Here is a 26,467-nt window from a genome sequence, read left to right on the forward strand (position 1 = left end):
ATAAAAGTCAGATGAACAGTTTGTTTCTTATTTACATACACAGGGGTAGTTTTTGTAGTGTTGGTGCCCGGTCCACTCCAGCATGTGGTGTTCATGATGCTCTTTAACTAACCTGTTAGTTTTACCTGCTGCTAGTGTGATCCAGTTTTAGGCACTGCTGTTCTTAAAACCGTAATACGGATTAGAGTAGGGAAGATTATTCAAGAGATGGGGCGACAAAGGTGAACAGAGGAGAAAGACACGTTTCACAGTAGCTTACTCATGGTTTGTCTCGCACACATGCGTGCTCCTTTAACACCGCTGCTGGGAAATGGCGCTTTCTGTGTGTTTGACAGTGTGAGACCAACTCGTGCTCTGCATGTTTCATTAGGTTGTAAAACGCTGCAGACACAGAAAGCCGCTAATCAGAACAACATCAAGAAGTGATGTGTTTGTGGTGGTTAAATTAAATGTTTAAAAAGGGAAGTTTCTAAAGTTGTGCTGGACAGAATGGCTGAGGATACTGTTGTGGTTTTGTCACGTCCTGAAAAAAAAAAAGAACCACACACACACACATAATGACCAAAAACAAAAGAGAACAGATGTTGCTTTGTTATGTGCTCAGTTTGTATCTCACCCACCGCTGCCCTTCATCCTTGCAGCTCGCTTTGTGCGTAGCCTATATTTGAGAACAAAAAAATGAATCTTGTCCTAAATAAATAAAAAAAAGGCTTTAAATGTGTTTGTAAGACAGTATTTTGATACACAATAAAGTTTAAGTATTTTTCTGTCAGTCTAACTGGTGTGACGTGTTCCCTTGTTCATATCATGCATTCATTCTTATGTCCTGATATTTTAATGTGGAGAGACTGAGTGTTGTTCTTTACTAAGATTTAAAAAATAGTGTTTTCATCTAAAGGCTCTCCTCAGTAAAGGGAAGTGTGTTGGTGTGTTTCTACTGTAATTTCCAGTGAGTGGAAAATGAGTACATTACTGGAGTCTGCAGCCAACGCCCTTCCTGGAAAACCACAGCTCCTTATTAGGCCGGAGTCACTTTCAACCTCCAGAGGCCGCTGCAGGAAAAGGAATATTAAGCAAAGTCTTGATAACATTGTTTGTGCACAGCTTTGAACAGTAATTTGTTGAAATTATATAATTAAGATGAAGGTGAAAAAGCTAAGAGTCTCAAATGTTGGTCAAACAAACCTCAGGGACAGAATACTAATACTGATCTTTGTCGTTTAGGTTGTTACTAAAAAGCTAGTATTTTTTCCAGCTTAAGTTTCCTTGAATACACTTCCTTTGACACGGCACATATACGCCATACATCACTTCTTAAAGGATTTTCATAAATGCATTCAGACAATACATGAGGTCAATGATTGATTCTGTGGAAATAGAACAAAATCCACAGAAGTCAGAAATGAATCTGGACATGGCTTTGGTTTGGTGTATGCATTTTAGAAAAAGACTTCATTAAAGAACCTTGTTGAGATCCTCAATCTCTATCTGAAGTATCAGTTATTTTATTTTCATCCATTATACTGATGGGATTTCACATAATATCTGTTTTAAATACTGCAACAGAGATGGTAGAAGAACATAAACTGAGGTAAGAGTGCAGGAAAATGATAATGCTACTGAAAGTAGAAGTAAAAGTACCTGATGATACCTGGTGATTTGAACCAGTTAATGTACCGGCGTCTGCTTCATTCAAAATAAATGAATCAGTGAATTGTAGTGGAATAAAACTAAAAGTGGCAACAAGTAAATCAAAAGTATCTCACAACTGGATCGAAGAAGACTGATCGATGCATTTAGAAACATATCTTTTATTATTATTAACTTTTCTTGTTAAAAGCTTATTTTGTCGCAGAGACTGGAAATTTCCTCTATCTGTGCGAAATATGTCACGAATCACGTCCTTTAGTAAGAATCTGAACGGAGTCCTGATGTGGAGCTGTGCCAACGAGCTGCGTCGTCCACTTATGACACCAGTTCACACCCACTCTGTTGCTCCAGTCTGCTCCGTCCCGTCCTGCTTTCAGCCACATTTCGACCCTCCCGTACAAAGGTAAGTGAATTAAACCATTTTTACTGAAAGTATTTCTCTTCTTTGTTTTTAATGCGTCTTGGTTTTTATTGCTCGTTGGAGATAAAAACCAAAAAGATGCGCGCGTCCTACTTGGCAGCTCCTACACGGCCCAGTGGATGAAGAAGCACTGCTGTTTTCAAATAGAATAAATGTTTTAAACATGTATTTCAGCGTCTGTCCTCTGACTTTCTGTCTCTGTAATATTTCACCACTATTATTATTAGAATTATAATTATACTATTTCTTATTTCGGCCGCTGCAGTTTGCGCGCTGCTTTTTCCTTTTCCTGCTGGATTGGAGCAGTTTGGCGGGCAGGAGCCTGTAGTTAACGAGTCTCCTCCCTTTCCTCCTTCTCCATTGTCTACCTATTTATCTATCTGTTTATCTATCTGTAGATGTCTTTGAGTGGGAAAAGTAATGACGAGATAAAAAAGCTGCTCGCTGAGTATGGAATTAAACATGGACCTGTTGTAGGTAAAAGAAAACACACACAAACACACACCTTAAAGGCATTTGACAGTTAGTCATTACCACTCCCCTGAATGGGCCTATTCATTATGTTGCAGGTGTAAAAGTGAGAAGTGTCCATAAACCTGTGCATGAAGAGATAAACTTAAAATGCTGTTTACTGCATATCGTGTAAATACTGTTTACAGACATTTACAGACTTGAAATTCCTAATCCAAATCCTCTCCAACACTTGGACATGGTACTATCAAGCCCTGTCTTATTCTTGTGTTCTGTGCTGAGGATGCTGACACACTGCTGATGTGTTTGTGTGAACGTAGACACCACTCGAAAGCAGTATGAGAAGAAACTTGAAAAGGCCATGGAGAAGTCTCCAGTGAAATCCTCCTCTGATAAGACGTACTACAGAGAGGAAGGTAGGATACCGGTCCGCCTGTGAGCCTGTGTGTCCCTTCTCTATCTGTAACTGTCTTATAACGTATGCCAACTGTTGTGTATTTTTTCATTTCAAACTTCCAATCTGGAAATCTGAATTTAAAGTTTGAATACATCAGCTACTCTGTTTCTTTACTTGACCACTGGCTGAGGTACAGCGTTCACTTTACATCTACTCTTGCAAGAAAAAGTTAGTGAACTGATGCAGCTTCCTCGAGCCTCAACCTCACCCTAGATGCTGTGGAGTGACGTCGTGAGATGAAGAGACGAGGCGTCCCAAGTCTGTTGATTGTTTTCTCAGTTAAAGTGGTTTAAATTTTAAAAAAAAGTTGAAAATAGATTAGGTCAATGTCTGAGTCAGGAGCAGGAGAAAATATTTAGTTGCACATGTCAAAAGTGGAAGAAATCCATAAAAGTAGTTTCTATCTCCTTTGATTACAATTTCCATAAAGGCTATATAAACGGGTATGTTCCCAGCCGCCTCGCTCTAATAATGTGCACATTGATTTTTAGTGGGCAGTGACTGACAACCAGCACTGAATTCCTTCATATTCCTTGTTGTGTTGTTCATGAATGTTTGTGCTCTGAATCATCAAACATCACAAAGAATGGACGAACTGCTCTTACTGAAACCTGTTACAAGTCACAGAAATCCTAATGTCATGCACGTCTGCAAACACAAGATGTCAGACCTGCCATCTGGTGTTCAGTCTCTGTTAATACTGATATTATTCATATTATTATCATCATATCCTGTTCTTAAACAAATACACAGGAGTCAATACTTGATAAAGAGGATCAAAGTGTGCCAATGTCTGATTTGTCTGTTTTTTTCTTTACAGAGGAAGAAGTTACGTACATCACATACCGCAGTCCGGTGAGTCCTGATTTTCTGCTTATTGCTCTGTTTGTGCCAAACTCCTCTGCTCTGTGACTATAATCATCTCACACACTATCTTGTTTTCATTTTCACAGGTTAGAGATGAAGGCGTGGAAATGTGAGTACATTTGAAATGCACACAGAAAAAGCACCAAGCATTTAAATGTGTTTTTGCACATTGAGTGACCTGTTGAATCAGTGATGGGGGCATAAATATGTTGTCAAACCGCAGCTGAGACAGATGGGAATTCTTCCTGAGAAGAACAAGAATTTCATACAGCTGTGGAGATAATTCTGTTTGGTACAATGTCCAAATAGTTCTAGTAGTAAAAAAGGAATGAATTGTGCAAAATAACCATTAACTGTGCATGTGTCATATAAATAAAACGAGTAAAAATTATAAATTAAACTGAAATAAAATGGATGAAACAAATACGGCAGCATAAAATGAAAATATTCAAGTATTCAATACTGAATATTTGTCCTAATTACTGGTTGGCAGCAGTGATTAATGCCTCTAAATACACAACTATATTGAAATTAACGTGCAGAATATCCCTCAATCTAGGCTGAAACGAAGAGGCATCATTGCTCTAGATGAAGACCAGGAACCAGTCCAAGCTTCACAGTGAGTATTGTGTAAGAAACTAGTGATACGTGGAACAGTCGAGTCCATCAACTGGCCTGAATGTCTTCTTTACTCCTGCACTCCAGGTCCCACTTCACTAGCAGAACAGTCAATAACAGCACAGTACAATCCAGAGTTCAATCCAGGGGACCGGCAGCAAAGTCCAGAGGCAGCGTCTGGAAGGTGATCCGGCTGCTGCTGCTGTTAGCTGTGTTAGCAGCTGTCCTTTACTACGCCTACTGCCACCTGTGGTCATGAAACCGTGTTGAAAATATCTGATCTGATCTCTTTTTGGGGTTGTCAGGGTTTTTTCTTTATAAGGTATTTCCTAGCCATTAATGGACATTATTGTTTTCCTCATTATCACACTACACTACACAGTTTGACCACTGTGCACCCTAAAATACAAGAATACCAAAGGTTAAATATCATGTTACATTAACTTTTATATGGTGCCAAAGTTATGTATTTCTTAGTGTCTCAAAATACCATAAAACCTAAACAAATCATAATTAAATTAAAACCTAATTTACTGTAGTGTATCAAAACTCATTCATGAGCCACTGTGACTGTGATATTTCTATTTATAAACACACACACGCAGCAGTTTATTCTGACTCAATGCAAAACAGACTGTCCTGCTGCACCAGAGAGTCAGCAGAGCACAAAATGTGGGTTAATTCACAACTAAAAAGTCAAGAGTAGCAGAATAACACTCAGTAAACGTGGTTGTGTTTTTCATCTTTCCATGGGATTTGTTGACAGTAAGAAAATAATAATGCTCTCCTGCTCCTTTCATTTATTTTGCTTTTTTATATATGTAAAACGTTGCAGTTTTCCAACTATGCAGAGTTATGTGTATTTTATTTGTGTCACATATAGAGTCCATAATGATGTTGTGTAGCTGTAACAGACCTGTGAGTGAACTGATGCTATTTTTAAGGTGCTCTATACATCATGTCCAATTAAAAACCAAATACTTGTTTTGTATGTTAATAAAAGTAAATAAACAAATGATCTCACGATTACAATCTATCTATGAGTCTGCAAAACAGTGTTTGAATTTCTCATCTTATGGGAGCTAAAAGTGTTTAATATTCACAGAATTGAACATTTCTATAAATACAGCATCATCAAATTCTAATTATGAGTTCATTTATTCAGTTATAAAACCATAAACCAGCTTAATTGCACCAATATAACAGTTGAACATAACAATATAATTCATGGCAGAACAATAATATTTTAAAAAAAAGAAGCATAAAAATATGTAGATGAGTCATTGGGGAGGTATTTGAACCTCTACCCTTGTTTGATAAGGGTTTGGCTTATTTCAGTCTTAAGGTTAGGATCCACCAAAGCCTGTCTGCACAAATGTGATCCATTGAATCCATTTAATAATTAAAAGTTTGTTCCAACTGGTGAATCTTTTCTCAAAAATCACGATATGACCAGGACGATCACGCAGAAATTACAAAAAAGCTGCTGTCCTGCAACAGTCTGAATCAAAGCTTTGACAGAACATGTGAACAAGCACATGTTTCACATTAATCCACAGACTGGTCTAAACGCCACCAGTCGTGTTGAGGTGAATGGGCTGATGGGAAAACTGAGGCTCTGGTATTGTCATCACTCGTGATGCTGACGTGCTGAGGAGGAAAACAAGGTAGAGCTATAACAAGAGTCACAAGAGAGACAGCTTTAAATACTCTGGAGGAGTAATTGTGATGGCCTACCTGACAGAGTGTCCCTGAAAGCCGAACGATGTGATGAAGATGTTGATGAGGACTATGAAGAAGACAAAGACCGTAGCCATGTTGTTCATGCTGTTCAACCTGCTCTGCTTCCTCACGTCATTCAAATCATACTTCGCTGCTCACACAGAATCACACAACAGCAAAAACAAAAAAAAACAAGTTTTAAAATCTGCAAAATACAAATTCTAAGTTAACTCATGACACAAATGGAGATTCAAACGTTGGTTAACAACCACATGCATCTAATAGAGTAGCAGTCGTTATCCCTCTATCACAACTCAACAATGGACTATTTTTTATTTTGAGTGAGAGTGAGTAAAATGAATCTGTTTCCAGTGTTTATGCTAAGCTAAACTAACCATCTGCTCATCTTATTTCATCAGCCCTTTGTGTAACTTATGCCAGGAGAGCATATTCTGATCATTTATCAAAACTAGAAACTCCTTTAAAAACAATCTCTGTACGGCTGCTATGAATCTTTGAACCTTACAAATTTTGCAAGACACATGTAGAAGGAGGAACAATAACTACAGAGATGCAAAAATCTGAGTCACTTGCCAATAAAGACAAGCAGGAGTCCCACTATGATCTGTAACAGGATGGACAGGGACAATAGGACAATAAGGGGGATGTAGAAATGGTACTGAGGCCCCACATAGAGAACAGTCTTCAGCTGGGAGGAGTTGGCAATCAGCAGCGCGACGTCCAGCATGCTCTGAGCTGCACTCTTCTTCGTGGCATAGTGATTTATGTTGATGGGGTGGTACACTTTTTCAGAGGGAGCTGTCGGTGTCTGTGAGTGCAGAGCGGAGAGGTTAGGTGATAGAATCCCGTCTGGTGGTGTAGATTCCAACACTGCTGTATATCTTGCAGACTTTAGATTTTTTTTCTGTGCATGTGTCAAAGTTCATCTGCCATAATAGTTCACTCCAACAACGGAGAGCTGAGCTGGGAGTGGTGGGGCAACAGGTGATGACTCATCTGGGCTGAAGAAAAAGGCAGTGACACATGTTCTACAACTGGACAATTTGTAATATGAACCGATTTGTGCATTTACAGAGAGTGAGCTGAAACGTTCACTGTCTGTGAACAGGAAGTATCTGACTTCTGAAACCTGAAGGGGGGGCAGGGAATCTTAGCAGAACACTCACCCTGGCCCTACCTTCATCTCCATGTGCACCACTCACTGTTCATTATACTCTTCTGTTTGTTTAAGCCACATAAATGGCAAAAGCATTTTCTCAGGGCTTTGTCTAATACCAGGTGAGACACCACACCTGGGTGACAACACTGTGGGTCACAAAGCTTTCATTCATCTCTGTGAACTGACAACCATGAAAAGACACTGATTTCAAACAGGGTTCTGTCACTATTGACATTCACATGAAAACAGTTTCACATTTTCAGGCTTTGCTTTCATTTTTATTCCATTGGATTCCTTAGGATTTCCACCCTCCATATTTTATATAGGATGTCTATTTCTACATGATTTGTCCTCTGGGTGCCTGTTTATTTCCAACACTGATGTCAAATGTAGTTCTGAGTTGTTTCCATCAATCAAAGTGGACATAGTTTCTATATAAATGTGGAACATATGGCAAATAGTTGGAGAGAACCAACATTAAACTTCGGTTCTTTATGATTTCTCTACTACTATCTATTTGCCAAAAATGTACACCTTCATTTAATTAAGCTGTGATTCTTACCACTTCCATCTGAATACAATATGATGTGAAATGTCTGCCATGTCTGCCATTTATGATCTGCAAGAACAGAACAGGATTCAGTCTGTGTTTTTCACCTCTGTGTCATTTAATTTAATCAGAGCTGCGTCCTCTCCGTTCACTCGATGCTCCGTGTCCATTCTCCTCCACAGCAGCTCTCGGGAAACTGTGTCTCTGCTGCTGGTGATAAATAAAGTCTGCCAACATGTATGGTCTCATTCCTCAATGCTGCACTCGATCCAGAGAAGGTTTAGGGTAAAAACAAGAGAAGACAGGTCAGGCAGCTCCTCCTGTTACAGCAACAATGAAAAGGAGCCATCCCACCACCTGGATCTTTAGTTAAAGTGCAACTTCCCACTTCACTTCTCAATAATAATATATTCAGATTAAAGAACAATATAATTAATTATAAAGATTTAGCTCTTACTATACAAAAGCACTCAATACAATTTCCTACAAATGTTCCTATATAAAAAAATCCAAAACATTTCTGGGTAATGAGCTATAGTTCCTGAGATACAGGGCTGTATCTAAAATGCTGAAAATTATTGACCCAATGAAAAAATTCATGCTACATAGATTTTTGAGCAGATTTCAGAAATGGTGTCCCTTCCTGTGTTGGGATAGAGGTGTCTTCAGGAAAAATATCAAACTATATATCAACTACTAACTATTCTCACAAAGTATTGATCTTGTAAGCTTCCATTGTGTTATTGTATTGCTTCACTTCATAATCACCTGCACTGTATTACTTTCTAATGTTGATGACAGGATGCTATTCAAGTTTCTGATTTTCCTGTATTTCAAACATTCGTCACAGAAATAGGTTTAAAAACGTAAATGTTCTTTTTTTTTAGTACAACTGTCTCATACTACCACTTTCTTGCTTTCTTATAAATAATATAATAACTTATTTATTTTTAAAATAAAAATTAAAAATTCAACTGTCTAATAATACCGGAAGTTCTTACTACTACTTCCGGGCTACTGTTTTACACACATCACAACATGGCGGCTTCCTTCACCCTCCAGACCACCCTGCTCCGCCGGGCGCTGTATGGAGCTTTCGGTCCACACAGTCGACGGCCGGGACCCTCTGCCGCTGCCGGGATGAGGTTTGCGTGTAACGCTGCTCCAGAAGAAAAAACGACCATAATATTAGAGTCTACGGAGGAATACAAGTTCGTAGAGCGGCTCATTCCACCGTCGCGGGTCCCCGCACCGCCTAAACACGCAGGTCCCACTCCGTCGGGCTGGACACCTCCGGCGGATTCACCGCCGCCTCTGCCGTACATGATCCGCCGGTCCCGCATGCACAACATCCCGGTCTACACCGACCTGACCCACGGAAACCGAAAGACAACGCTGGTACGGAAAGTGGAGGGGGACATTTGGGCTCTGGAGAACGACGTGAAGCAGTATCTGATGGAGGTGACGGGAAAAACGCTCCCCACACAGGTCAATGAGGTCACCATGACCCTGAAGGTCAAAGGTCACTTTGACAAGGAGCTGAAGGAGTGGTTGGCCAGCAAGGGCTTCTGACTGAGGGGATGAGAGTCACAGCATCTTTCTCCAGGAGCAGAGATCTGATGAAGACTACTCAGCACTGGGATGTCAAAGAAAACCCACAGACAGTTCTCACAGCACTGAGACCTGTTCCAATCCAGTTCTTTATGACTACCACCACTTTACTGAACTCTGTCACACCAAATGATGGATTTATGTGCTCATATGTTGAACAGTGTACATAATTGTATGTGATGAGTGTAATATTAAATACAAAGTACAAACCTGTTATTTTATTTAAAAGCTCAGTTTGTCAACACGAGTTTAGAAACGCTTCATAAATACAAGGTGAATACCAAAGTCAGACTTGTCTAGAGAAAGTTGGCATGATGATAACTTAGTATTTCAATTTTCTGCTACTACATTTCAGAGGCAAATACTGTACTTTTACTTACTTTTCAAATTAGTTATCTATTTTTAGATAACTAGATGCAACTCATTGTCTTCATATTAAAAGTGGTACTTCTACTTGTAATTGAAGTTTCTGTTCTGCCATCTCTATCCATATGAAGGGCTGTTAGAAAATTACATTTATTAAGTATTTATACAATATGTACATTTATATTAAGTTCAACAATAGGAAAAAATAAGTTATGGTGAGAAACAGAGAAACTATAAAACACTCAAAACAGTTCTCCTGCTCATTACTGTGGAGCAATTGATGTTAATTACATGTTGTGAAGGATTAAACAATATACCTAAATTAAAATAACAAACCCATCACGAAGACACAAAGATCAGTAGCATTCAGCTGAGATATCTGAACAGGTGTCTCTCACTAAGTAAAATGTTCATTAGTGTCCATAGTGCTGCTCAACATTTCAAATTTTAACAAATATACGTTTGAGTCTCCTGCATTGAGTACTTTTACTCCTGATGATTTCATGTTCTAAGCTGGTGTCCTGCATTCAGTGATGTTAAAGATGCTTTTCATATGTGAAGCAGTGTGAGAAGTTCTCTGCTTCGTCTTGTAAGTTCTTCCAGTTGGTCAGCTGATAAAAAAGAAGCAGATATTTAACAAATATACTTTATAACTAATATACTGTGTGAGCGTGCACGTGGAAGAGAATATTCACTTACGTAATGTGCGCTTCTCTCCTCGACTCCAGTAGTGAGGCTGTGTCTGTAGCTTGTTTACTTCCTCATTCATGGACCCGGAAGCTTCTGACAGTTCATTCAACATGTCTAATTCCTGAGAAACAAAACAAGTGTCAGTATGACTTGTTTTTACAAGCCAAGCTTCTGTTGAAACAACATGTGTAAGTCACCACTCATTTTTCAGATGAAGTTGCATCAGAAAGCATTCAGAAACCTGTTTGATCTAATGATAAGCGCACAAGTAGGGATTTAACCTGTTTGTTTGTACGTTGACAACAATTATAACTAACTTAATTATCAACTTTAATGTCTGTTACCTGGTTACTGATGCTGCTTTTCTTGACAAACTATAATGTAACGGAATTCCTTGTCAGTTTCAAATTTGTAAGCATAAAAGCATAAATCTTATAGATGAGTGTTCCCAGAAGAACAGTGGACTCTAAACTATGAAATGGAAGAGGTTTGGTACCACTGGGTCCTTTCTCAGAGTTGGCTGATGAGTAGTGAAGGAAAAACTAGATGATCAATAAAGAAAACCTGCTTCAAATGGGCTTTAACAAAGTCTGAATACTTCTGTGAAAGAAAGATTAGTTTCAGAGTTTTGCAAAATGTTCACTTTGTTATTGTGGGTGAAGCTTGAGGTGCATTCAAAGCTAAATCTACAACACAAAGTGTATAAAAACCTAAGGTGAAAACATTTTGTAGAAAATGTGTAAGTACTGTGTTGCAGGCCAACAGCAGCTGGTGGACTCGCTGGAAGACATCGGTCTCTGTGCTGAAGCTGGGGGGATCTCTGCTGCAGTAAGCCCTCAAATCTGTTTCGTAAACATGGCTGAAAGTGGCCATCAGCTGTTGAAGATCACATGCTGCCACACGCAGTGAGCCTGGAGAAAAGACACCAGGATTCTGCGCCTCACTGTTCAGGAATTCACACTGTTGAGAAGAAAGCACTTATTACTACCATGACATATGAACATGTAGAGCAAAAAATATAGGGTCTGTGACTTCACATCATATAACCACAATCATCACTGTGCTGGTTTACATTAGAAAATTAGCTTTGAGTTTGTAAAAATGTTTTAATTGAAGTCACAATAATTTAACATGGATGTCCTGTTTCACCTGAAGGCTCTAAGATTCTGCAGCCATCCCTAGTCACATAAACATTATACCTCTGACTGTAGCTGCTCCAGTGCTGTCTGAGTCGACTGTAGAAGGGTGGCAACATCTGCAGCCTCCTCCTTGTTCTGTTTAAAAGAAAACTTGGTTCCTTTGCGTAGCGCCCTGTGTGGCAGAGAAAAGTAATAACAGGAGTTAAAGAAGAGAATAAGATGAAACAAGGAAATCTAAGAATTAGTCTCTTATAGGTTATACATTTCAAAGAGAGAATAAAAACATGCTGCTGATAAAAACAGAGGGATGGAAATTCAATTTGTGACAGGTTAATCGAGAACATTATACATACTTTATATGTGCAGGCCAGGGGTCGAGTGTGGGCGTGAGCATCTGTGTGAGGTGAGGCCGATTCTCAGCAGTGAAGAGTTCATTCAGCAGCAACTCCTCATCCATCCTGGGCCCAGCAGACTTCTTGCAGCCTGGGACTAGAGTTAAAAGCTGCTCAAGGAACTGAAGCTGCCGGTGAGCACTTGCGTTACCCTGCATAAATTAATATTAATATTAATATTAACATTGACATTTACAAATTGATTAAATCTACAGTAATTTTATGCAACCTCTCACCCTGATCAGGTCCAAATCGCTTGCTTTGCACAAAATTAATTCCTGCCCAAGCGCAGCCATTTCTGGATGTAGAATGGTATATGAGATTACTTTAGTCTGAGGGAAAAAAACAGAACTACAAAGTACAAAATCACAGAAAAAAAAGACAAGTTTACCTTTATTTAAAACATCTGGGTCTTTGGATCTTACTGACATGGTCTTGGAATTGGCAAAGCTTGGACTGATACTGCAAAAAGACAGGTATAGATATGGCAAAGGGGTTTGCTAATATACAATTTATTTATGACAAGTTAATAGGGAGCTAAACGTTTCCATCTTGTTTTTTATACCTGCTACAGATCCATGCCAGTATGTCGGTGCGGTGCTGGGAGGGGGAACACAACAGCTGCAGCATGCTGTCTGCTTCCTGCAGGTACAGACCTTCCACCAAGGGACAAGATGCAGCCTCAAGGACAAAGCACAAACAAAATATTTAGACAAACTTGCTTCATCATAATTTGAACAGATAAAGAAACAAATCCACACAGTTAAAACTTTAGTTTAATCAGTTTACATATTAAGATCATTAAGTTATCATTAATAACTTTTGGTTGGGTATAGTGCTGCATGATCAACTCTGAATTTGAGAATTTGCCTAAGTGGTGTAAAAATACTTTCATCGCAATATTGTTTTTGGTTTGAACTGCAGAGTTCATAAAGTCTAAGCTTATATCTCTACAAAATAAAAAGAAATAACAAATATTACAGCAAATTTCTTTATCATCGTTATATTAATGTTTGCTTTCGTATTTTTGGTTAAAGTGCATCCACACATTAGCGTTTTAACAATAATCTGGTATAGTAATATTATGGTGGATTACAACTTTATCTTTTCCCTGTTCAAATACTTTTCTCCCACCGATCAGACAGCTGACAAAGCAGGTCACAGAAAAAACATTCGACTATAAACAGGTTTAAAAGCTTTAATTATTTCACTCCTACTTTTAAGTTATGCTAACGTTATACGACTTAATGACACAGAAACATAGTCGATTGTAACTAAGTTAGCAAAAAAAAACGATTAAATAAAAAAGCAACAATATAGCTCAACCCGTCGCTAATATTAATAATAATATTTAATTTTACCTGTAAAGCAGCATAAACATGTTGCACAAGTTCTTCCTGCAAAGCACCCGCCATTTTCCAAACCAGTGCCGGACTTCCTCCTCCTCCTCTTCTTCTTCTTCTTCTTCTTCTTCCGCTTCCTCTTCTTCTTCGTTTATTAGCAACCTGCAGCCGGGCGGTGCACTAGCGCCACCAGCGGTGAAAACTCTTAACAGCAGCAAGACACACGATTCCAAAACTGAATTTCCAGGACTTGTTAATGTTTTTATCCAGGTATTTATTACCGTTTATAGTGTTTCAAACGTGTACTTAACATCCATGTTTGGTCACACATGATCAAACAACTTGCTGTTGATAACATCAGTGTGCAGATGTGAATAAGCTTCCAGAAGCTGAAATTAAAGTACAAAAACATTTCTGCCGAGTGACGACAAGTGATTAGTCGACAATAATGTCAATATAATAGCAAAGCCAGAATAATGATTCATTTGTTGATCAAGTACGTTGGAGTACAAGTTACAAGTAAGTAAGTTGTAAAGTACCTTTAACCTGTACTTAAGTAGGCTACAGTATTGGAAAAATGTAAAAATATATAATATAGGAAGATGTTAATCTTGTGAAGGGGTTTAACCGTATTATGTAGTTAAACGATGTATAATTTTGCTTCGCCATCACAGGAGACTGATTTAATCGTTAACCTACTAGAATTAGCTGAAGTCGATCCACATCTTTTCCAGGTGGTGGCGGTAGTTGCATCATTTCGTTGTTTACTACCTGTCAGGAGAAGAAGAAGAACAATTTCCGGTTGAATCGTTAACTAAAATTTTAGCTCACGTTGCTATAAAGATCTATTTTTTGTTGCCTTGTAGTTACTTTAAGAAGAGAGTGGTTGTCAGAAGACAGTGGTTTATCGGCGTTTAAGAGCTTTATATGAAGAACGTGTTGACGTAAGTCTACCGCACGTTTCCTCCAAAATGAAGAAAAAGAGCTCGGAGAAAAAACGCCATGTGGTAGCATGGATCAACAAAGCTGAGTGGGATCAGGTTCTGGAGTACCTTTACTCCAATGACTCCACCTTACAGAGGCATGCACTGCAGAGGATATCGGCTTGGAAAGGCAGGTATGCCAACAGCACTCCCGTGGCCGTGGACTGCACAGCGGACCTGGTCAGGTGCCAGGTGCTGGACCGTTCCGGACAGCTGGACGGAGATGATCTGGTCCTGCTTTATGGCGCAGCCCTGGTGAGATTTGTTAATTTGATCACAGAGCGACAACAGGGTAGAACAGCCCGACCACTGAGGCGTCTGGCCGGGAACTTGAACATCCCTGAGTGGGTTGTAGACCTCAGGCATGATTTCACACACCGAAAGCTCCCTACGTTGAAATGGTGTCGAAAGGGGTGTAAGGTGGTTCTGGAGTGGCTCCAGCAGGAGTACTGGTCCCGGCAGCTGGGAGGAGGTCCCAGTGAGGACTGGGAATCACAGTCTGATGGAGAGGAGGATGAGGAGGTTGACCTGAAGCGCCAAGAGGATGAGCTCATAGCAAAGCAAAAAGAAATGGAAGCGTACAAGAATGCTCGGGAACTTCTCATATCTTTTGAAAAGGAGCAGTACCAGTCTTTTGAAGGGCGTCCAGGAGGAAAAGACAAGAGTTTGTGGCCTGCCCCCTTTGCAGACATGAGCTGGTTACTGGGTGAGATCAAGCAGTTTGCTTTGGAGTCAACAGATTTACTGGTTGATGTGTTGTTAGAAGATGGGTTCATGGTTCCCACTGTCGAACAACTGGAAACATTAGGCTGTGACACATCTGACAATGCCAATCCCACTGAACCCAGACTTCCTCAAACATTTCTGCGTTTCTGGCTGCCTCTTCTGAAAATGCTCAACTCACCGTCCTTTATCCACCTCCTTCTGGAAAAGCTGTTTGTTGAACTGAAGCTGCTTGTCAAAGAGAAGAATAATCCCAGGGCCTTTTACCTTTCTGCCTGGATTTCAGAGGTCATTCTCTGTAACAGCAAGAAATTTGACTACCATTATGAAACAAAGGTACAGAGAAAGGCCAGAATGAAGGACAGGATTTTTGTAAATCGCATCCAGCTGAGGTGGCAGCAGCTGCTCTCAGCATGCCTGGATGCTCCCTGTATCAGCACGCCTCACTTGCTCCAGTTAATTCTGAATGACATGGAGCATCCTCTCCCTCTGGAAACACGACAGAGGCTGCTTCAGCTCTGCTCCATCTACACACAGACCACACACTCAGAATTTGACCCTTCTCCAGATCAGAAACAACAGCCCATATACACACTAGAGAGCTTGCGTGAGAAATTAAAGCATTCGCAGCACCACAGCCACTCTTTGCATTCCACAGCTGACTCTGAGAGGAGCGAGTCCTCCCAGGAGCACAAGTGGACGGATGCTCAGGCTGAAAAGTTGCTCAGAGGTTCTCCATGGCAAGTGTGTGCTGATAAGGTTTTGTGGAAAAACTATCCACTTGGGAAAGTTCCTGGACAGTCTGATGACCCTTCATGCCTCATGTTGGAAACCTACTCAACAATGACTGCCTTTGACCAGCCAGTAGAGTTGGACAGCAACACAACACACAACATCCCAGGAGTGTCGGCAACAGTGAGAACAGCCGATGGCCTTATTTGGAACCACGGTGATATTAACAAGCTGAAATCTGGATTGCAACTTTTTTGAATCACTTTTTATGGCTGTGAATTGATGGTGTTTAATTGCTGACACTATCGTTGAACTATTTGTTGAGTTATGGAAGAAACATAATGTTTAAAATAAACTGAAATGTTAAATAGAATTGACTTATCAGCTGGGCAGCTGACGTCAGTTTCCAGTGTCTTACATATGAGGATTTGGTGCTCTTCTGTTATATCAACTGAATATCTGAATACTGAATATCTGGTTAATACTAATGTATTCCTATTGTTTTCTTCTTATTAAATTGTCAGTGAAAACTTCCTGAGTAACTCCCATTAAAATTTCTCAGAGCCCAAGGTGATATCTTCAATATAAACGTCTTGTTTTATCTGAGCAGCTTTTGACATTTTATATACAAAATAATTGATATTGAATATAACTGTTCAATGTAGGCATAATGTAAAGCATTTCAAAAGCCTGTTTGCTGTGTGCCATGTCTGCCATACTTCATTAGGTGGCTAATATAAAAGTGGAATTAGTGCAGTAACTTAACACATTCTGTTAAACATCTTAAGGTAAATGTTTGAGACACAACTGGAAAACAATCATTCATTTTTGTGAGCTCCTCTTACATCTGTCAAGCACCTTGCAAACGTTTTTCGAGTAGATGTCTTTAAGTTGAAAATCCCGAGGGATTGTTTATATTTTTTCTGCGCTTAAGTTGAATAAAGTTTTTTTTTTTCTGTAATAAAGAAAATTTGTGTTTTTTTCTGTAACTTGTCTCCTGAGGAAAGTTCAGGGGGGCTTTTATTTTGTAAAATGATTTCCTTTTTTTTTTTTTTTAAACGACCGGAAGTGTCCCGCTCGACGTTGTTTGCGCCTCCAGTCGTTAAACTGCGCTTTTGTTGAAGCTACGATTTATTTCTAAGCTTTGAGCGGCGGAGAACGTATTCGGTACAGTTTCACCGAGGGACTCAATTGTTGTTGTTTATTATTGTGTTAATTTCACAAACTGCACGGTAAGTTGTTTGTTGTCGTAGTGTTAGAAGTTGCTGCGTCATTCGTCGCTTCTATTAACGCCTCATGGCTTTATCTGGCTAACGTTAGTTAAGCTAGCTGTGTTAGCTTAACGACCCCCGATGAAAACTGAGCGGACACTAGCTGCTCCATTGTTCAGGTGTTTATTGCAACAAAACGTCAAACATGGCGAATTAATTCGAGGTAAACATTCGTTGCCACATTCGGCTAGAGTTAGCTAGGTACTGCTAGCATAACTAAGGCCGCTAAGCAAGCTAATGCTAAGGCGCTTAACGTGACGTATATTAATCATAATTCATCGATTTGCTTAACGGACCGCAAATTATTTTAACGTGTAGGGTGAGAAAACACATATTACAGTATTATCGATATCGCAAAATGCAAATCATTTATTAATGTGAGCTGATGTTTTGGGGCCTAGCTCAGCTCAACCAACGTAGGTACAACGCTTTGCACACACCTCCGTTAGTGTAACGTTACTGCCTGTTAGAAAATGGAGGACGACTGGAGTCACCTAAAAGGTTTAGCTTAGTTTCGCCTAGACATGGGCTTAGACACAACACTTAATGTATATCTGCACGTTGGAGCAATTAACAGTTTTGACACTTAAAACAGGATTACTTTTATAGAGCTAACTTAATTGTTTATGGTGATAATTGCCATAATATCTGTTCTTCTGTTGAGTAAGTACTCTGCAACGACGTGGCATATATTTTCTAAGCTTAAGGTACAGCTGTAAAAAGACGCTGAGGTTTTCTTTTAATTGCCTTTACTGTGCCAACCCGACCAAAGGTTGCAAAAAATACACATTTACACTGAAAAGGAAGCTGTTTATTGTTGCAGGAATATAAAGTAACCCTACATTTTACTTGTCTCAACAGGTGAGAAGTTGTATCTTCTGGACAGTGCCCTCAAGGAACGCATTGTCAAACTACAATGATCACCAGACGAAGAGGCCGCACTGTTAACAGCCCTGAGGTGCAGGCTCTTGAAGTTGAAGTGGTAGATACAGTGGAAACTGTTGAACATATCCCAAATGCACCTGAGGGCTTCCCAGCAGATGATTTTGACACCGCTGGAATAGAACTAGATGACCTGTTTGAAATGGAAGACTTGAAATGGACACTCGGAAGAGATGCATCGTCCCCACTGTTCGACGTTGAATTGGCTGATCTTGGTGTGTACAGTGCCAAGGATCAAGATTCTGGGATTGAAGCTTCAACAGCCTCATCTCCAGAGAGAATGTCATCTGCCTTGAAGATTAAGAACAGACAAAACCAACCAAACAACATCATCAACAAAAATGCCATCGCTGCCAGGTTGAATCGTCTCAAGAAGAAAGAATATGTGAACAGCTTGGAGAAGAAAGTTGGCATCCTGTCAACAGAAAACAACGCACTCAAACAGGAAAATTCTCAGTTGACCAAGAGAGTGGAAGAGTTGGAAGATGAGACCAGGTACCTGAGGGCTGTGCTGGCCAATGAGAGCATGTTAGCCCAGCTCTTGTCCAGACTGAGCGGTGTGAATGGGATGAAATTATCTTCCTCGCTTTTCCAGGGCCCTGACTCAAATGAACACGACTATGCCTTACCCAGGAAGCGTGTGAAAGTGGAGGAGAAAGAGACATCTGGTGGCGTGTGTCTGCATGTGGACAAGAACCATGTCTCAGTGGAGTTCTGCACTAAATGTGCAGAGAGTGCAAGCACATCACTCAAAATGTAGGGTCAAGTACTTACCTCTGTTTTCAGATATTGAGACTGAACTTGATATGGCTCAGTGTACTGAACTGCTTGAAGATTGATGAACACTGTTGAGTTAGTTAAGATTACTTAAGAACTGCTGAATGTGCATGTGTTTTTTTGATATGGTGGATTGAGTACACGTTACTGCTAAACCTTGTTGATAGTTTCTTCTAGGTAATGGTTGATCCATCATGCGGGATGAGTGGCTTTCTGAACACCTTTACCTGCTTGACTCCATGGTAAGGATCAGACAAGAAAAGACTTTTGGTTGTTTTTTGTTTTTCACAGGCTTGAGGCATTTGAGCAGCGACCTTAGTACTTCAATTTTTATCCAGTTCTTGTTCCTACTTAAGGAATTTTGAATACTTGCTATCATTTCTTTGGTTAATTGTTATTACAAGAATTGATTTTTTTTTCTAGTTAACATGTAACCTAAGGTTAAATTGAAATATCCTAAATGATAAGATGTTAAGATTACGGTGAAGGTCCACAAAGAGTGATTTTGAGTCGATGAACGGTGAAATTGGAAACACTAAAACCCACAGAAAAAGATAAGTCTGTTTATACTTTTCTTTTGGTATGAATGAATCTCTTTGTGAACTTACACCACTGTACAAAAGAATACCTTCATTTAGCGCCACCTATTTTTCTTTATGCTAAAGTGGATTCTGCTGGTGGAAGGTGAAGAGGCTGGACAAGCTGCTGCCAACATGGCCTGGTATTTTTTTAAAGGTAGTATCGGTAACAAATGGTATACGTGATTACATTTTACCAATACTCCACTACATCGTCAACTGTATAACTTGTCAATGTAGCTCATGCAGCATTTTTGCTGGGCTGGCTGCTCCATTATTTGGAGGAATGCTACCACAAGCTGAGTAGTCTAATAATTATGCCTTGTATATATTTATATATTTGAATGTATTCATTGAATACATCCAAAATGATCTGTTTAAATGGTGTAATTCATCAAGTGTAACAAAATGTAAATGTGTACATAATGTTGAATACTTATTGTTTGAGATAAATGGCCTTTGAGAAATGGACAAATAAATCATATTTTCATTATGTTTGAGTTACAGATATCTACTGTGTCTTGTTCTGTACTGTTGATATTAATGCATCTCTTTTTCTCTTTCTGAACAGCAAGCTCTCTGCCGATAAAGGTCTTACTTTTCCTGAACATTTGGGTCAAGTCTGGTAAAGGTTGTGAAAACAAATGACCAAGAGCTCAATTGATGGAAGTACAAAAAACAAACACCAAATTAGAGAGTCACTAAGGTTAAATCAACTTGCTCGTGTTTTAGCCCATTTACTTCATGCTTACATCACAGCCAATTATTTATCAAACATGTTGTCATTAAAAAATACAATTCAAATCCCAGAAGGGGCGTTTTATAGGCCTGAGCTCGTCTGCTTCAGTTGTGTCTCGGCCATGTTTTTACTACTACTTTAAATTGGAGACGTCCCAGCTGTTCAGTCCTTTATGGCAGCTGGTGTTGAAGTCAGAAGGCCCAGTTTCTAAAAGTTTAGTTTAGCTTCTACCTTCTGTTTAAGATAATAGTCTTATAGTTTAGTTTCCTGTGTAGAGTTACTGGTGATGATGTTTTAGTGTTTCACTGTAAAAACATCCTACTGCGCCGTTGTCACTATGTTAGCAGCACTTAATTAGTTGTGCTATTCCAGAGTGAAAAGTGCCAGAGTTCCAGGCCAACCACTTGCAATTTAGGTGCAAAGCAAAGTAGCTACTTGATTTTAAGTGAACACGAAGCTGTGGAAGAGTTTTGTTTCAGCCTTTTTTTTTTTATTTGAAGCAAGAGTACCGAGTGTGCAGAGACGGGCATCTCTTTCCACCTTGTTAGGACCACAGAGCTGAAATGCTTTGCTTGGGGTCTGGCTGTTTGATGTACAGGACCATTAGTCTCTGTTCCTGGATGGAGTGCAGTGGGTGTAAGGGGTTGTAAACCTGAATGCAGGTGTTAATGTAGGAAAGTGCTGTTTAGATGAGCAGATAGGCAGCTGTCTGCACTTTAAACATTATGTGAGCTGCTACTGGAAACGGCTGCTACTGCAGCTTCCTGATGCAGTGTCATGTCTCGACTGTTCACAGCAAGGTTTGCCATGAGTACCGAGTTGTGGGAGAACCCTAAAACTGCACAGGTTTACGATGTGTTTGGAAAAAACATTTTTTTGTCAGAATTGGGGTAATATTTCTACCTTAATGGAAACACACTTGTTACATGATAACGTGCTATGTACTTATTATCATGTTGCTACAACCAGCCACTGTTTTCTGAGTGTGAAAGTATAGCCCAGTTCTGTCGGTTCTTGATGTGTATGTAACCAAACCTTTAACAGACGACATAAGATGGAAGAGATACGTTCATGGACAGTAGCTTTCTTTCATTTGATGTAATATCAGTGCTAAATATTTTAAACAAATTAATAGTGAAACTTGTAGAAAGGTTAAATGACCCTTCACTCTTAGTTTTGCACATAAAATCAGTTTTAATGCTGCAGAATGGAGCTAGAGATGTTTTTGTCCTTTACACTTGTCCAACCTCGCGTTTCATCTTGCCCGGGGGTTTTAAATGATTTAAAAGTTCTTTGTGTTTTGGTGAATGACATCCACTATGAAATTAGTGAATTGAAGTACGTGGGCTAAAACATTCTGAGTGACACTAAAATTATTAAAGGGAGACGCTGTGCAATTTCAGCATTCAGAGGTTACACTGTTATGTTGAAGTCACCCAAGAAGGTCTCAGCTCCAAAGATAATAAAGTTTAGTTGCAATAGTAAACTGGTGAGTAGCTGTTATGCTAATGTGGACAACACAGATGCTGTCAGTATTCATCCTGTACTGGTTGTGTATTTTCATGTTGACTATGGTTGCAGCAGTCATTACATTTGAAGAATGTGTGTGAAGTCAATCAAGAGTTACCGGATATGATGGAACCAGTTGGAAACTTTAGGGGGAAGAAACACTACAGGTGACTTACCTCGTCTTTTCCAGCCCTCCTTCATCTTGTTTAACAGTTTAAGGTCATGATCATATTAATTATTCTGTTCTATCAGTGCTGGGTTTGAATTTACATTTAAGCAGAACAAGGAATTGGTCTAGTCTAGTGTGTATTTGCTGTTAAACGCTGAGGAGGAACCACGGACATCAGCTCCAGAGTATTTACATAGAACGTGCTCCTGCTTGGTGTTGAATTTTCATAATGTTAAATCCCTTTAGAGGTTTTACTATTACTCTCAAGTCAGATATTTCTCATTGCACGTGCAGGATTTTGACAGATTGAACTGCAAAAAGTATTAAATCAAATACAGTCAAACCAGGTGTGAATGGTAGAGATGCCACCTGCTGGAAGAGCTCAGTCATAGATGTACTGACATTTAAAGTTTATCCAGTTTATCTGTGTGTGAAGTGTTTATTGGGTAACATGACGATACAGGAGTGTATGGAAGAGAACTGTGCACGGGTGAAACGTGTTGGTGAAGCCTGATCACCACTGTTTGAGGTAAGAAGAGAAAAGGTGATGTTTTCCGAACTGGAAACCTGTGTAACAAACAACATGAATGACATTAAAAGAAGTGACATGAAGAAACAAATGATCGGTGTAAAGCATAGTTTGTCCAAGTACGTTTGGCTTTTTGAAAGAGTTTTTCAGACTTAAATATATAGTAAACAATATGCATACTGATTTTTCTATATACCACATATATTTATTTAAATTTAAAATTTAGCATTTATTAACCTATGATCACAATTTCTGAACAGTCGAACAGATTTTCCTTATGTTTCTTTGGTTGTAGTCTGAAGAGAATAATTATATAAACGTTCTTAAATTCTCTGTTTAAAACAAACCAGGTTCACCTGGTTTCTAAAATGACATGTTACAGGGTTACGGTCTTTGTTGACCTTCAGATGACAGCTGAATAAAATCTGTTTCAGCTACATGCAGAGGGAGTTCTAGTTCTTTATATACTCGTACTCCAAACTAGCAGCATAAAAGTAAGATGAAAGTCAGTGATGATACTGTTAAATTAAAACTGACTTCAAATATTTCACACACTGATCATCAGCATGAAATCCAACTGATGGTTTATCAAGCAGTAGAGAAGGATCAGTGTGGGTACTGGTCTGCAGCAAGCTGTCACGTAGGAACACCTGTCGATCAGGTGTTTAAAGCCAGCATTACATTACTGTAGTGTGACTTCATACTTTTAAACAGAATTATGTTTAGATCCAAACAACAGGAAAACATTAAGCTGCCTGGACTCTGTGCACAACAGTAACAACATTTACAGATGGGTTGTGTGTTTCTGCTCGGAGGACTGGGGGGGTTCATCTTGCTCCGTCTCTTCAACCTGTGGCTGGCACACCTGAAAGAAACACAACCTTTAATAATCTTATTTCATTAAGTGCTAATGGGCGCGACGCTTCATGTTTTGGCAGATAGAGAAATACCTGTGAGGTACTTAGACGATAACAAACACGAAAAGATCATAGTGAAAAAAACAACACAGGACCACACATACTTTGTCAAAGTTATTATTGTAGAATACTTTGATGTAGTTTTCTTTCATACGGACAAAAGGTGTTGGACTTAATTCCCATTAAATTCTCTTAGATTTCCATACAGATTTAGTCTACAGTATACAGGTGTGTTCTTTCTCATATATAGATATTTATTCGCTTAAATAACAGGCAGGTAACTCTTTAATATATTCAATAGTCTTTATGATTTTTTTTTCTTTTTTTTGGTCTTTTTTCATTTCAGCACAGTTAAGGCTGCATTTTCTGTCTGCAGAACAGCTCTGCATTGTGCAAGAAGGGGGGACCATTCCACACACAATATTTACAACAGTATGTATAATGAATAATGTAAAACCGTAATTTCTTCCCACCGTAACATGGCAGTAAATACTTAGCAGATCTAAAAGAGCAGCCTAAACAATGCAAGGCTGCATTGCACTTCTGCAGTCTCTAGCTCTGCATCACCCTCTAGGTTCTCCATTTTCTCTGGGTCCCCAGTTTGTCCAGTCATATAGATCATAATGAGGTACATTTGTATCTCCTGTTCTCTATTTACAGAGTGGTGTCTCTGGTCTTAAGAGACTGTAAGCATCTCCACACCCCTGCACACTTCAGGGGCTGTTCAATGGACAGAAAACACAGCCCTCAGAATATGCTCAGGAGAATGTGCAACTGTCTTTTTCCATCAGTGGGAGCACCGGTGGAGAAAATCAATAATAATAATAATAATAATAATAATAATATACAAGCGCTTCCATTTTGTTGTTCCTCTCTTTACAAAAAGCAATAGGATTAAAAGAAACATCAAAAAAAAAAAGGTGTAACAGGAACATAGTACCTGTAAATCAAAGATGCACATGTGCACATTTGGGCGATCTGTACAGTAGTGGTGCAGTTGTACAATTTATAATTTTGATAAATATATTCCTTTTCACACTGTGTTTTGCTTTCTGTGAAACTGTCTCACAACATCATGATGTAACATGGCTGGACAGATGGACAGAGATGGCTGGAACTGGACAGTCAAATTTACACCACTGTAGATTATCTGCCTGTTGTTTGGTGTATGTTTCTGTGTGTGTGTGTGTGTGTGTGTGTGTGTGTGTGTGTGTGTGTGTTTACTGTATTGACAGAGCAGTGCTAAGAGGTGCAGAAATTGAATAGGTCAGACTCGAACAGGATATGTGTGTGTGTGTGTGCGAGAGAGAGCGAGAGGAGGAGAGCAGAGGTGGAGAGACCATAGCACACAGTAGTGACAGTAGCCTAAATGATTTACCAACACATAAATAGTGACATTAATGATACCAAATGCATGCTTTAAAACAGACAGACCAATACAATGTCACCACCCGCCCACTCTCACAGGTCAGGCCGGGGTGGTGAAGATGATGATGAGCATTCAAGAAGACAGAGTTCTGTACAGGTAAGGGTGTCCCAGAGAGCCCTGCGCGCATCCTGAAACAGAACTAGCAGGACAGACATGTTCTCTCGCTGTGTTTGCATGTGTCATCGTCCCTGCTAGGCTGTTCTACTAATCCTACGGCTGGGTACAGGTGTTGACATGGCAGTCTGTTGCATATTGTCTGCTCTTGACTTTCTCTGGTGGTGGGACCGGTTGATAATGCAGGCAAGTCAAAAAAGGGGACAACTGAGGGGGAGGAGAGAGCCGGGCAGAAGGGGTAGGGGCTCCAGGTTTGCATTGCAGTCACGCTCTGAGGCAACATGAAGTCAGCGGTTCACCCCCACCTAGTGCAACATGGGATACAGGAGGGCACTCTCACACCCAGTCTGGAATGTGATGGAGCTGTCTGGAATGTATGTTACATGGAATGTAGAGGTGGAGTTAGTGAGGTGACGGTGCAGCCAACGTCACACGGGTGGCTGTCCTAGTGTTTTTTTGGGATTATGTTTAGGGGCGGGTGGGGGGGCTCATGCAGCGTGTTTTGTCCTTTTACATTCAACATAATGTGTCCTAAAGCAACAGCAATACTTTTGAGCTTAGTAGCTTTCTTGCCGATAGTTAGATGAAAATATCTTCACACCGTTTTCAGTATTTTGGGGGTTTCTGTTTACACCCTGAGCACAAAGGGGCAATTCACAATAATTTAATAAGAACTGTTGTATTTGTTGTACAAGTACCCACTAAATGTACATATAACACCTGCTGCATGTTTTTCAAGCCCTGAATGAGGAATTGCTCCTCTGATGCTCTCCCTGAAGGTCAAAGGTCAGAGAGTGTCATAAACTGTACTGATTAAAAAGCTCTTTCAAGCAAATTTGTGAAATTGGGCTGTTTAAATAAAAAGTGACTTGACTTAATACAACTCAGAGCTGCTGGTCAGCAATTAGCAAAATCCAAAACTCTTCTAAAGCTGACTGACGGACAGATTATTTCTTATTTATTTAATCTAGCAAAGTGTAAAAACACAGTTTTAGAGGGACTTATGTGCTAGACTGTGCTAACAGAACACCACTAAGTTACTGAGCCAACCAACCAAACGGTCTGCCACGACTTGTTTTACACTTTGGTTTGCAGGGTTCAAAGTAAAAGACTATTTAAGATATTTGAACACCACATAAAATGCAGTTGAATACCCGTTTCAGTGTCATCTAGGCCAGTATACAAAGATGGCCTTGGATTACATACTATATATCACATTTATTCAGCACTTCTCAGCAGTGTATAAAAATATCAACAGTTGTCCATCGTAAGAAGTTGTGCATCCTTGTTAAAGTAGCAGCGGTAGCAACAGTGTGTGCTACAGGTCTGATGGTGCAGACTCAGACCTCGATGTATAACGTCTCCTGGTAGTCAAGAGAAAATACTTTTGTTAAAGAAAACATTCTTTGTAAGAACGTTTACTGAAGAAACAGAATTTAAGATCTGCAGATACAGTGTTTCTGAGCTTTACAGGTTGGCAGGTTGGGTTCCTTCTTTACTTCTGAGTTGCCAGATTAGCCGTTAACCCCCCATTTCCATTCTTTACACTAAAATATGCTAAGCTAACCTGCTGTGAGC

At 39.6% G+C, this 26,467-nt stretch overlaps 7 protein-coding genes across 7 annotated transcripts in view; 4 read left to right on the forward strand and 3 right to left on the reverse strand.

Moving 5' to 3' along the window:
- The first annotated feature begins 1,924 nt into the window (after nucleotides 1–1,924).
- Nucleotides 1,925–5,520, forward strand: emd (emerin (Emery-Dreifuss muscular dystrophy)). The gene is made up of 7 exons (XM_026366927.1): nucleotides 1,925–2,053; nucleotides 2,470–2,548; nucleotides 2,863–2,958; nucleotides 3,820–3,854; nucleotides 3,953–3,975; nucleotides 4,426–4,485; nucleotides 4,572–5,520. The coding sequence occupies exons 2-7, from the start codon at nucleotides 2,470–2,472 to the stop codon at nucleotides 4,741–4,743; spliced, it is 465 nt and encodes a 154-aa protein (XP_026222712.1). The 5' UTR covers nucleotides 1,925–2,053; the 3' UTR covers nucleotides 4,744–5,520.
- Nucleotides 5,521–5,674: 154 nt separating this feature from the next.
- On the reverse strand, nucleotides 5,675–9,067 carry si:dkey-93l1.9 (Ninjurin domain-containing protein). Its single transcript, XM_026367560.2, has 5 exons — nucleotides 8,967–9,067; nucleotides 8,044–8,194; nucleotides 6,801–7,035; nucleotides 6,222–6,357; nucleotides 5,675–6,134 (listed from the first exon to the last, which is right to left on the reverse strand). Exons 2-5 carry the CDS (start codon nucleotides 8,104–8,106, stop codon nucleotides 6,050–6,052), a joined length of 519 nt encoding a protein of 172 aa, XP_026223345.2. The 5' UTR covers nucleotides 8,107–8,194; nucleotides 8,967–9,067; the 3' UTR covers nucleotides 5,675–6,049.
- Nucleotides 8,958–9,761, forward strand: mrpl49 (mitochondrial ribosomal protein L49). Its single transcript, XM_026368363.1, has one exon. It carries the CDS (start codon nucleotides 8,975–8,977, stop codon nucleotides 9,506–9,508), a length of 534 nt encoding a protein of 177 aa, XP_026224148.1. The 5' UTR covers nucleotides 8,958–8,974; the 3' UTR covers nucleotides 9,509–9,761.
- On the reverse strand, nucleotides 9,751–13,596 carry haus7 (HAUS augmin-like complex, subunit 7). Its single transcript, XM_026368362.1, has 9 exons — nucleotides 13,496–13,596; nucleotides 12,700–12,815; nucleotides 12,526–12,596; nucleotides 12,371–12,432; nucleotides 12,096–12,286; nucleotides 11,803–11,914; nucleotides 11,351–11,563; nucleotides 10,613–10,724; nucleotides 9,751–10,524 (listed from the first exon to the last, which is right to left on the reverse strand). Exons 1-9 carry the CDS (start codon nucleotides 13,547–13,549, stop codon nucleotides 10,463–10,465), a joined length of 993 nt encoding a protein of 330 aa, XP_026224147.1. The 5' UTR covers nucleotides 13,550–13,596; the 3' UTR covers nucleotides 9,751–10,462.
- A 665-nt stretch (nucleotides 13,597–14,261) lies between these two features.
- On the forward strand, nucleotides 14,262–16,853 carry las1l (LAS1 like ribosome biogenesis factor). Its single transcript, XM_026368361.1, has one exon. The coding sequence runs from the start codon at nucleotides 14,449–14,451 to the stop codon at nucleotides 16,171–16,173; it is 1,725 nt and encodes a 574-aa protein (XP_026224146.1). The 5' UTR covers nucleotides 14,262–14,448; the 3' UTR covers nucleotides 16,174–16,853.
- Nucleotides 16,854–16,980: 127 nt separating this feature from the next.
- crebzf (CREB/ATF bZIP transcription factor) lies at nucleotides 16,981–20,315 on the forward strand. Its single transcript, XM_026367044.1, has 4 exons — nucleotides 16,981–17,147; nucleotides 18,048–18,884; nucleotides 19,073–19,147; nucleotides 19,571–20,315. Exons 2-3 carry the CDS (start codon nucleotides 18,103–18,105, stop codon nucleotides 19,080–19,082), a joined length of 792 nt encoding a protein of 263 aa, XP_026222829.1. The 5' UTR covers nucleotides 16,981–17,147; nucleotides 18,048–18,102; the 3' UTR covers nucleotides 19,083–19,147; nucleotides 19,571–20,315.
- Nucleotides 20,316–23,482: 3,167 nt separating this feature from the next.
- LOC113167151 (plasma membrane calcium-transporting ATPase 3-like) overlaps nucleotides 23,483–26,467 on the reverse strand; it is a 38,309-nt gene continuing 35,324 nt past the window's right edge. The window contains exon 24 of the mRNA XM_026367561.1: nucleotides 23,483–26,467. This exon is cut by the window's right edge and continues 2,469 nt beyond it. The gene's annotated coding sequence lies outside the window, so the exon portion shown is untranslated.

Source organism: Anabas testudineus, chromosome 7 (genome assembly GCF_900324465.2).
Source record: "Anabas testudineus chromosome 7, fAnaTes1.2, whole genome shotgun sequence".
NCBI classification, from domain to species: Eukaryota; Metazoa; Chordata; class Actinopteri; order Anabantiformes; family Anabantidae; genus Anabas; species Anabas testudineus.

Bases quoted from the DNA above. Each gene is read 5' to 3' on its own strand.
- emd (XM_026366927.1), top strand. From the start codon at position 2,470: ATGTCTTTGAGTGGGAAAAGTAATGACGAGATAAAAAAGCTGCTCGCT. The intron at 2,549-2,862 runs GTAAAAGAAAAC...GTGTGAACGTAG, and splicing joins TAAACATGGACCTGTTGTAG to ACACCACTCGAAAGCAGTAT. The intron at 2,959-3,819 runs GTAGGATACCGG...TTTTCTTTACAG, and splicing joins GACGTACTACAGAGAGGAAG to AGGAAGAAGTTACGTACATC.
- si:dkey-93l1.9 (XM_026367560.2), bottom strand. From the start codon at position 8,106: ATGGACACGGAGCATCGAGTGAACGGAGAGGACGCAGCTCTGATTAAA. The intron at 6,358-6,800 runs GCAAGTGACTCA...CTGTGTGAGCAG, and splicing joins ACTCCTGCTTGTCTTTATTG to CGAAGTATGATTTGAATGAC. The intron at 6,135-6,221 runs GTAGGCCATCAC...TTTCCTCCTCAG, and splicing joins TTTCAGGGACACTCTGTCAG to CACGTCAGCATCACGAGTGA.
- mrpl49 (XM_026368363.1), top strand. From the start codon at position 8,975: ATGGCGGCTTCCTTCACCCTCCAGACCACCCTGCTCCGCCGGGCGCTG.
- haus7 (XM_026368362.1), bottom strand. From the start codon at position 13,549: ATGGCGGGTGCTTTGCAGGAAGAACTTGTGCAACATGTTTATGCTGCT. The intron at 12,433-12,525 runs GTAAACTTGTCT...TTCTACATCCAG, and splicing joins CCCAGATGTTTTAAATAAAG to AAATGGCTGCGCTTGGGCAG. The intron at 10,525-10,612 runs GTAAGTGAATAT...CTTTTTTATCAG, and splicing joins AGGAGAGAAGCGCACATTAC to CTGACCAACTGGAAGAACTT.
- las1l (XM_026368361.1), top strand. From the start codon at position 14,449: ATGAAGAAAAAGAGCTCGGAGAAAAAACGCCATGTGGTAGCATGGATC.
- crebzf (XM_026367044.1), top strand. From the start codon at position 18,103: ATGATCACCAGACGAAGAGGCCGCACTGTTAACAGCCCTGAGGTGCAG.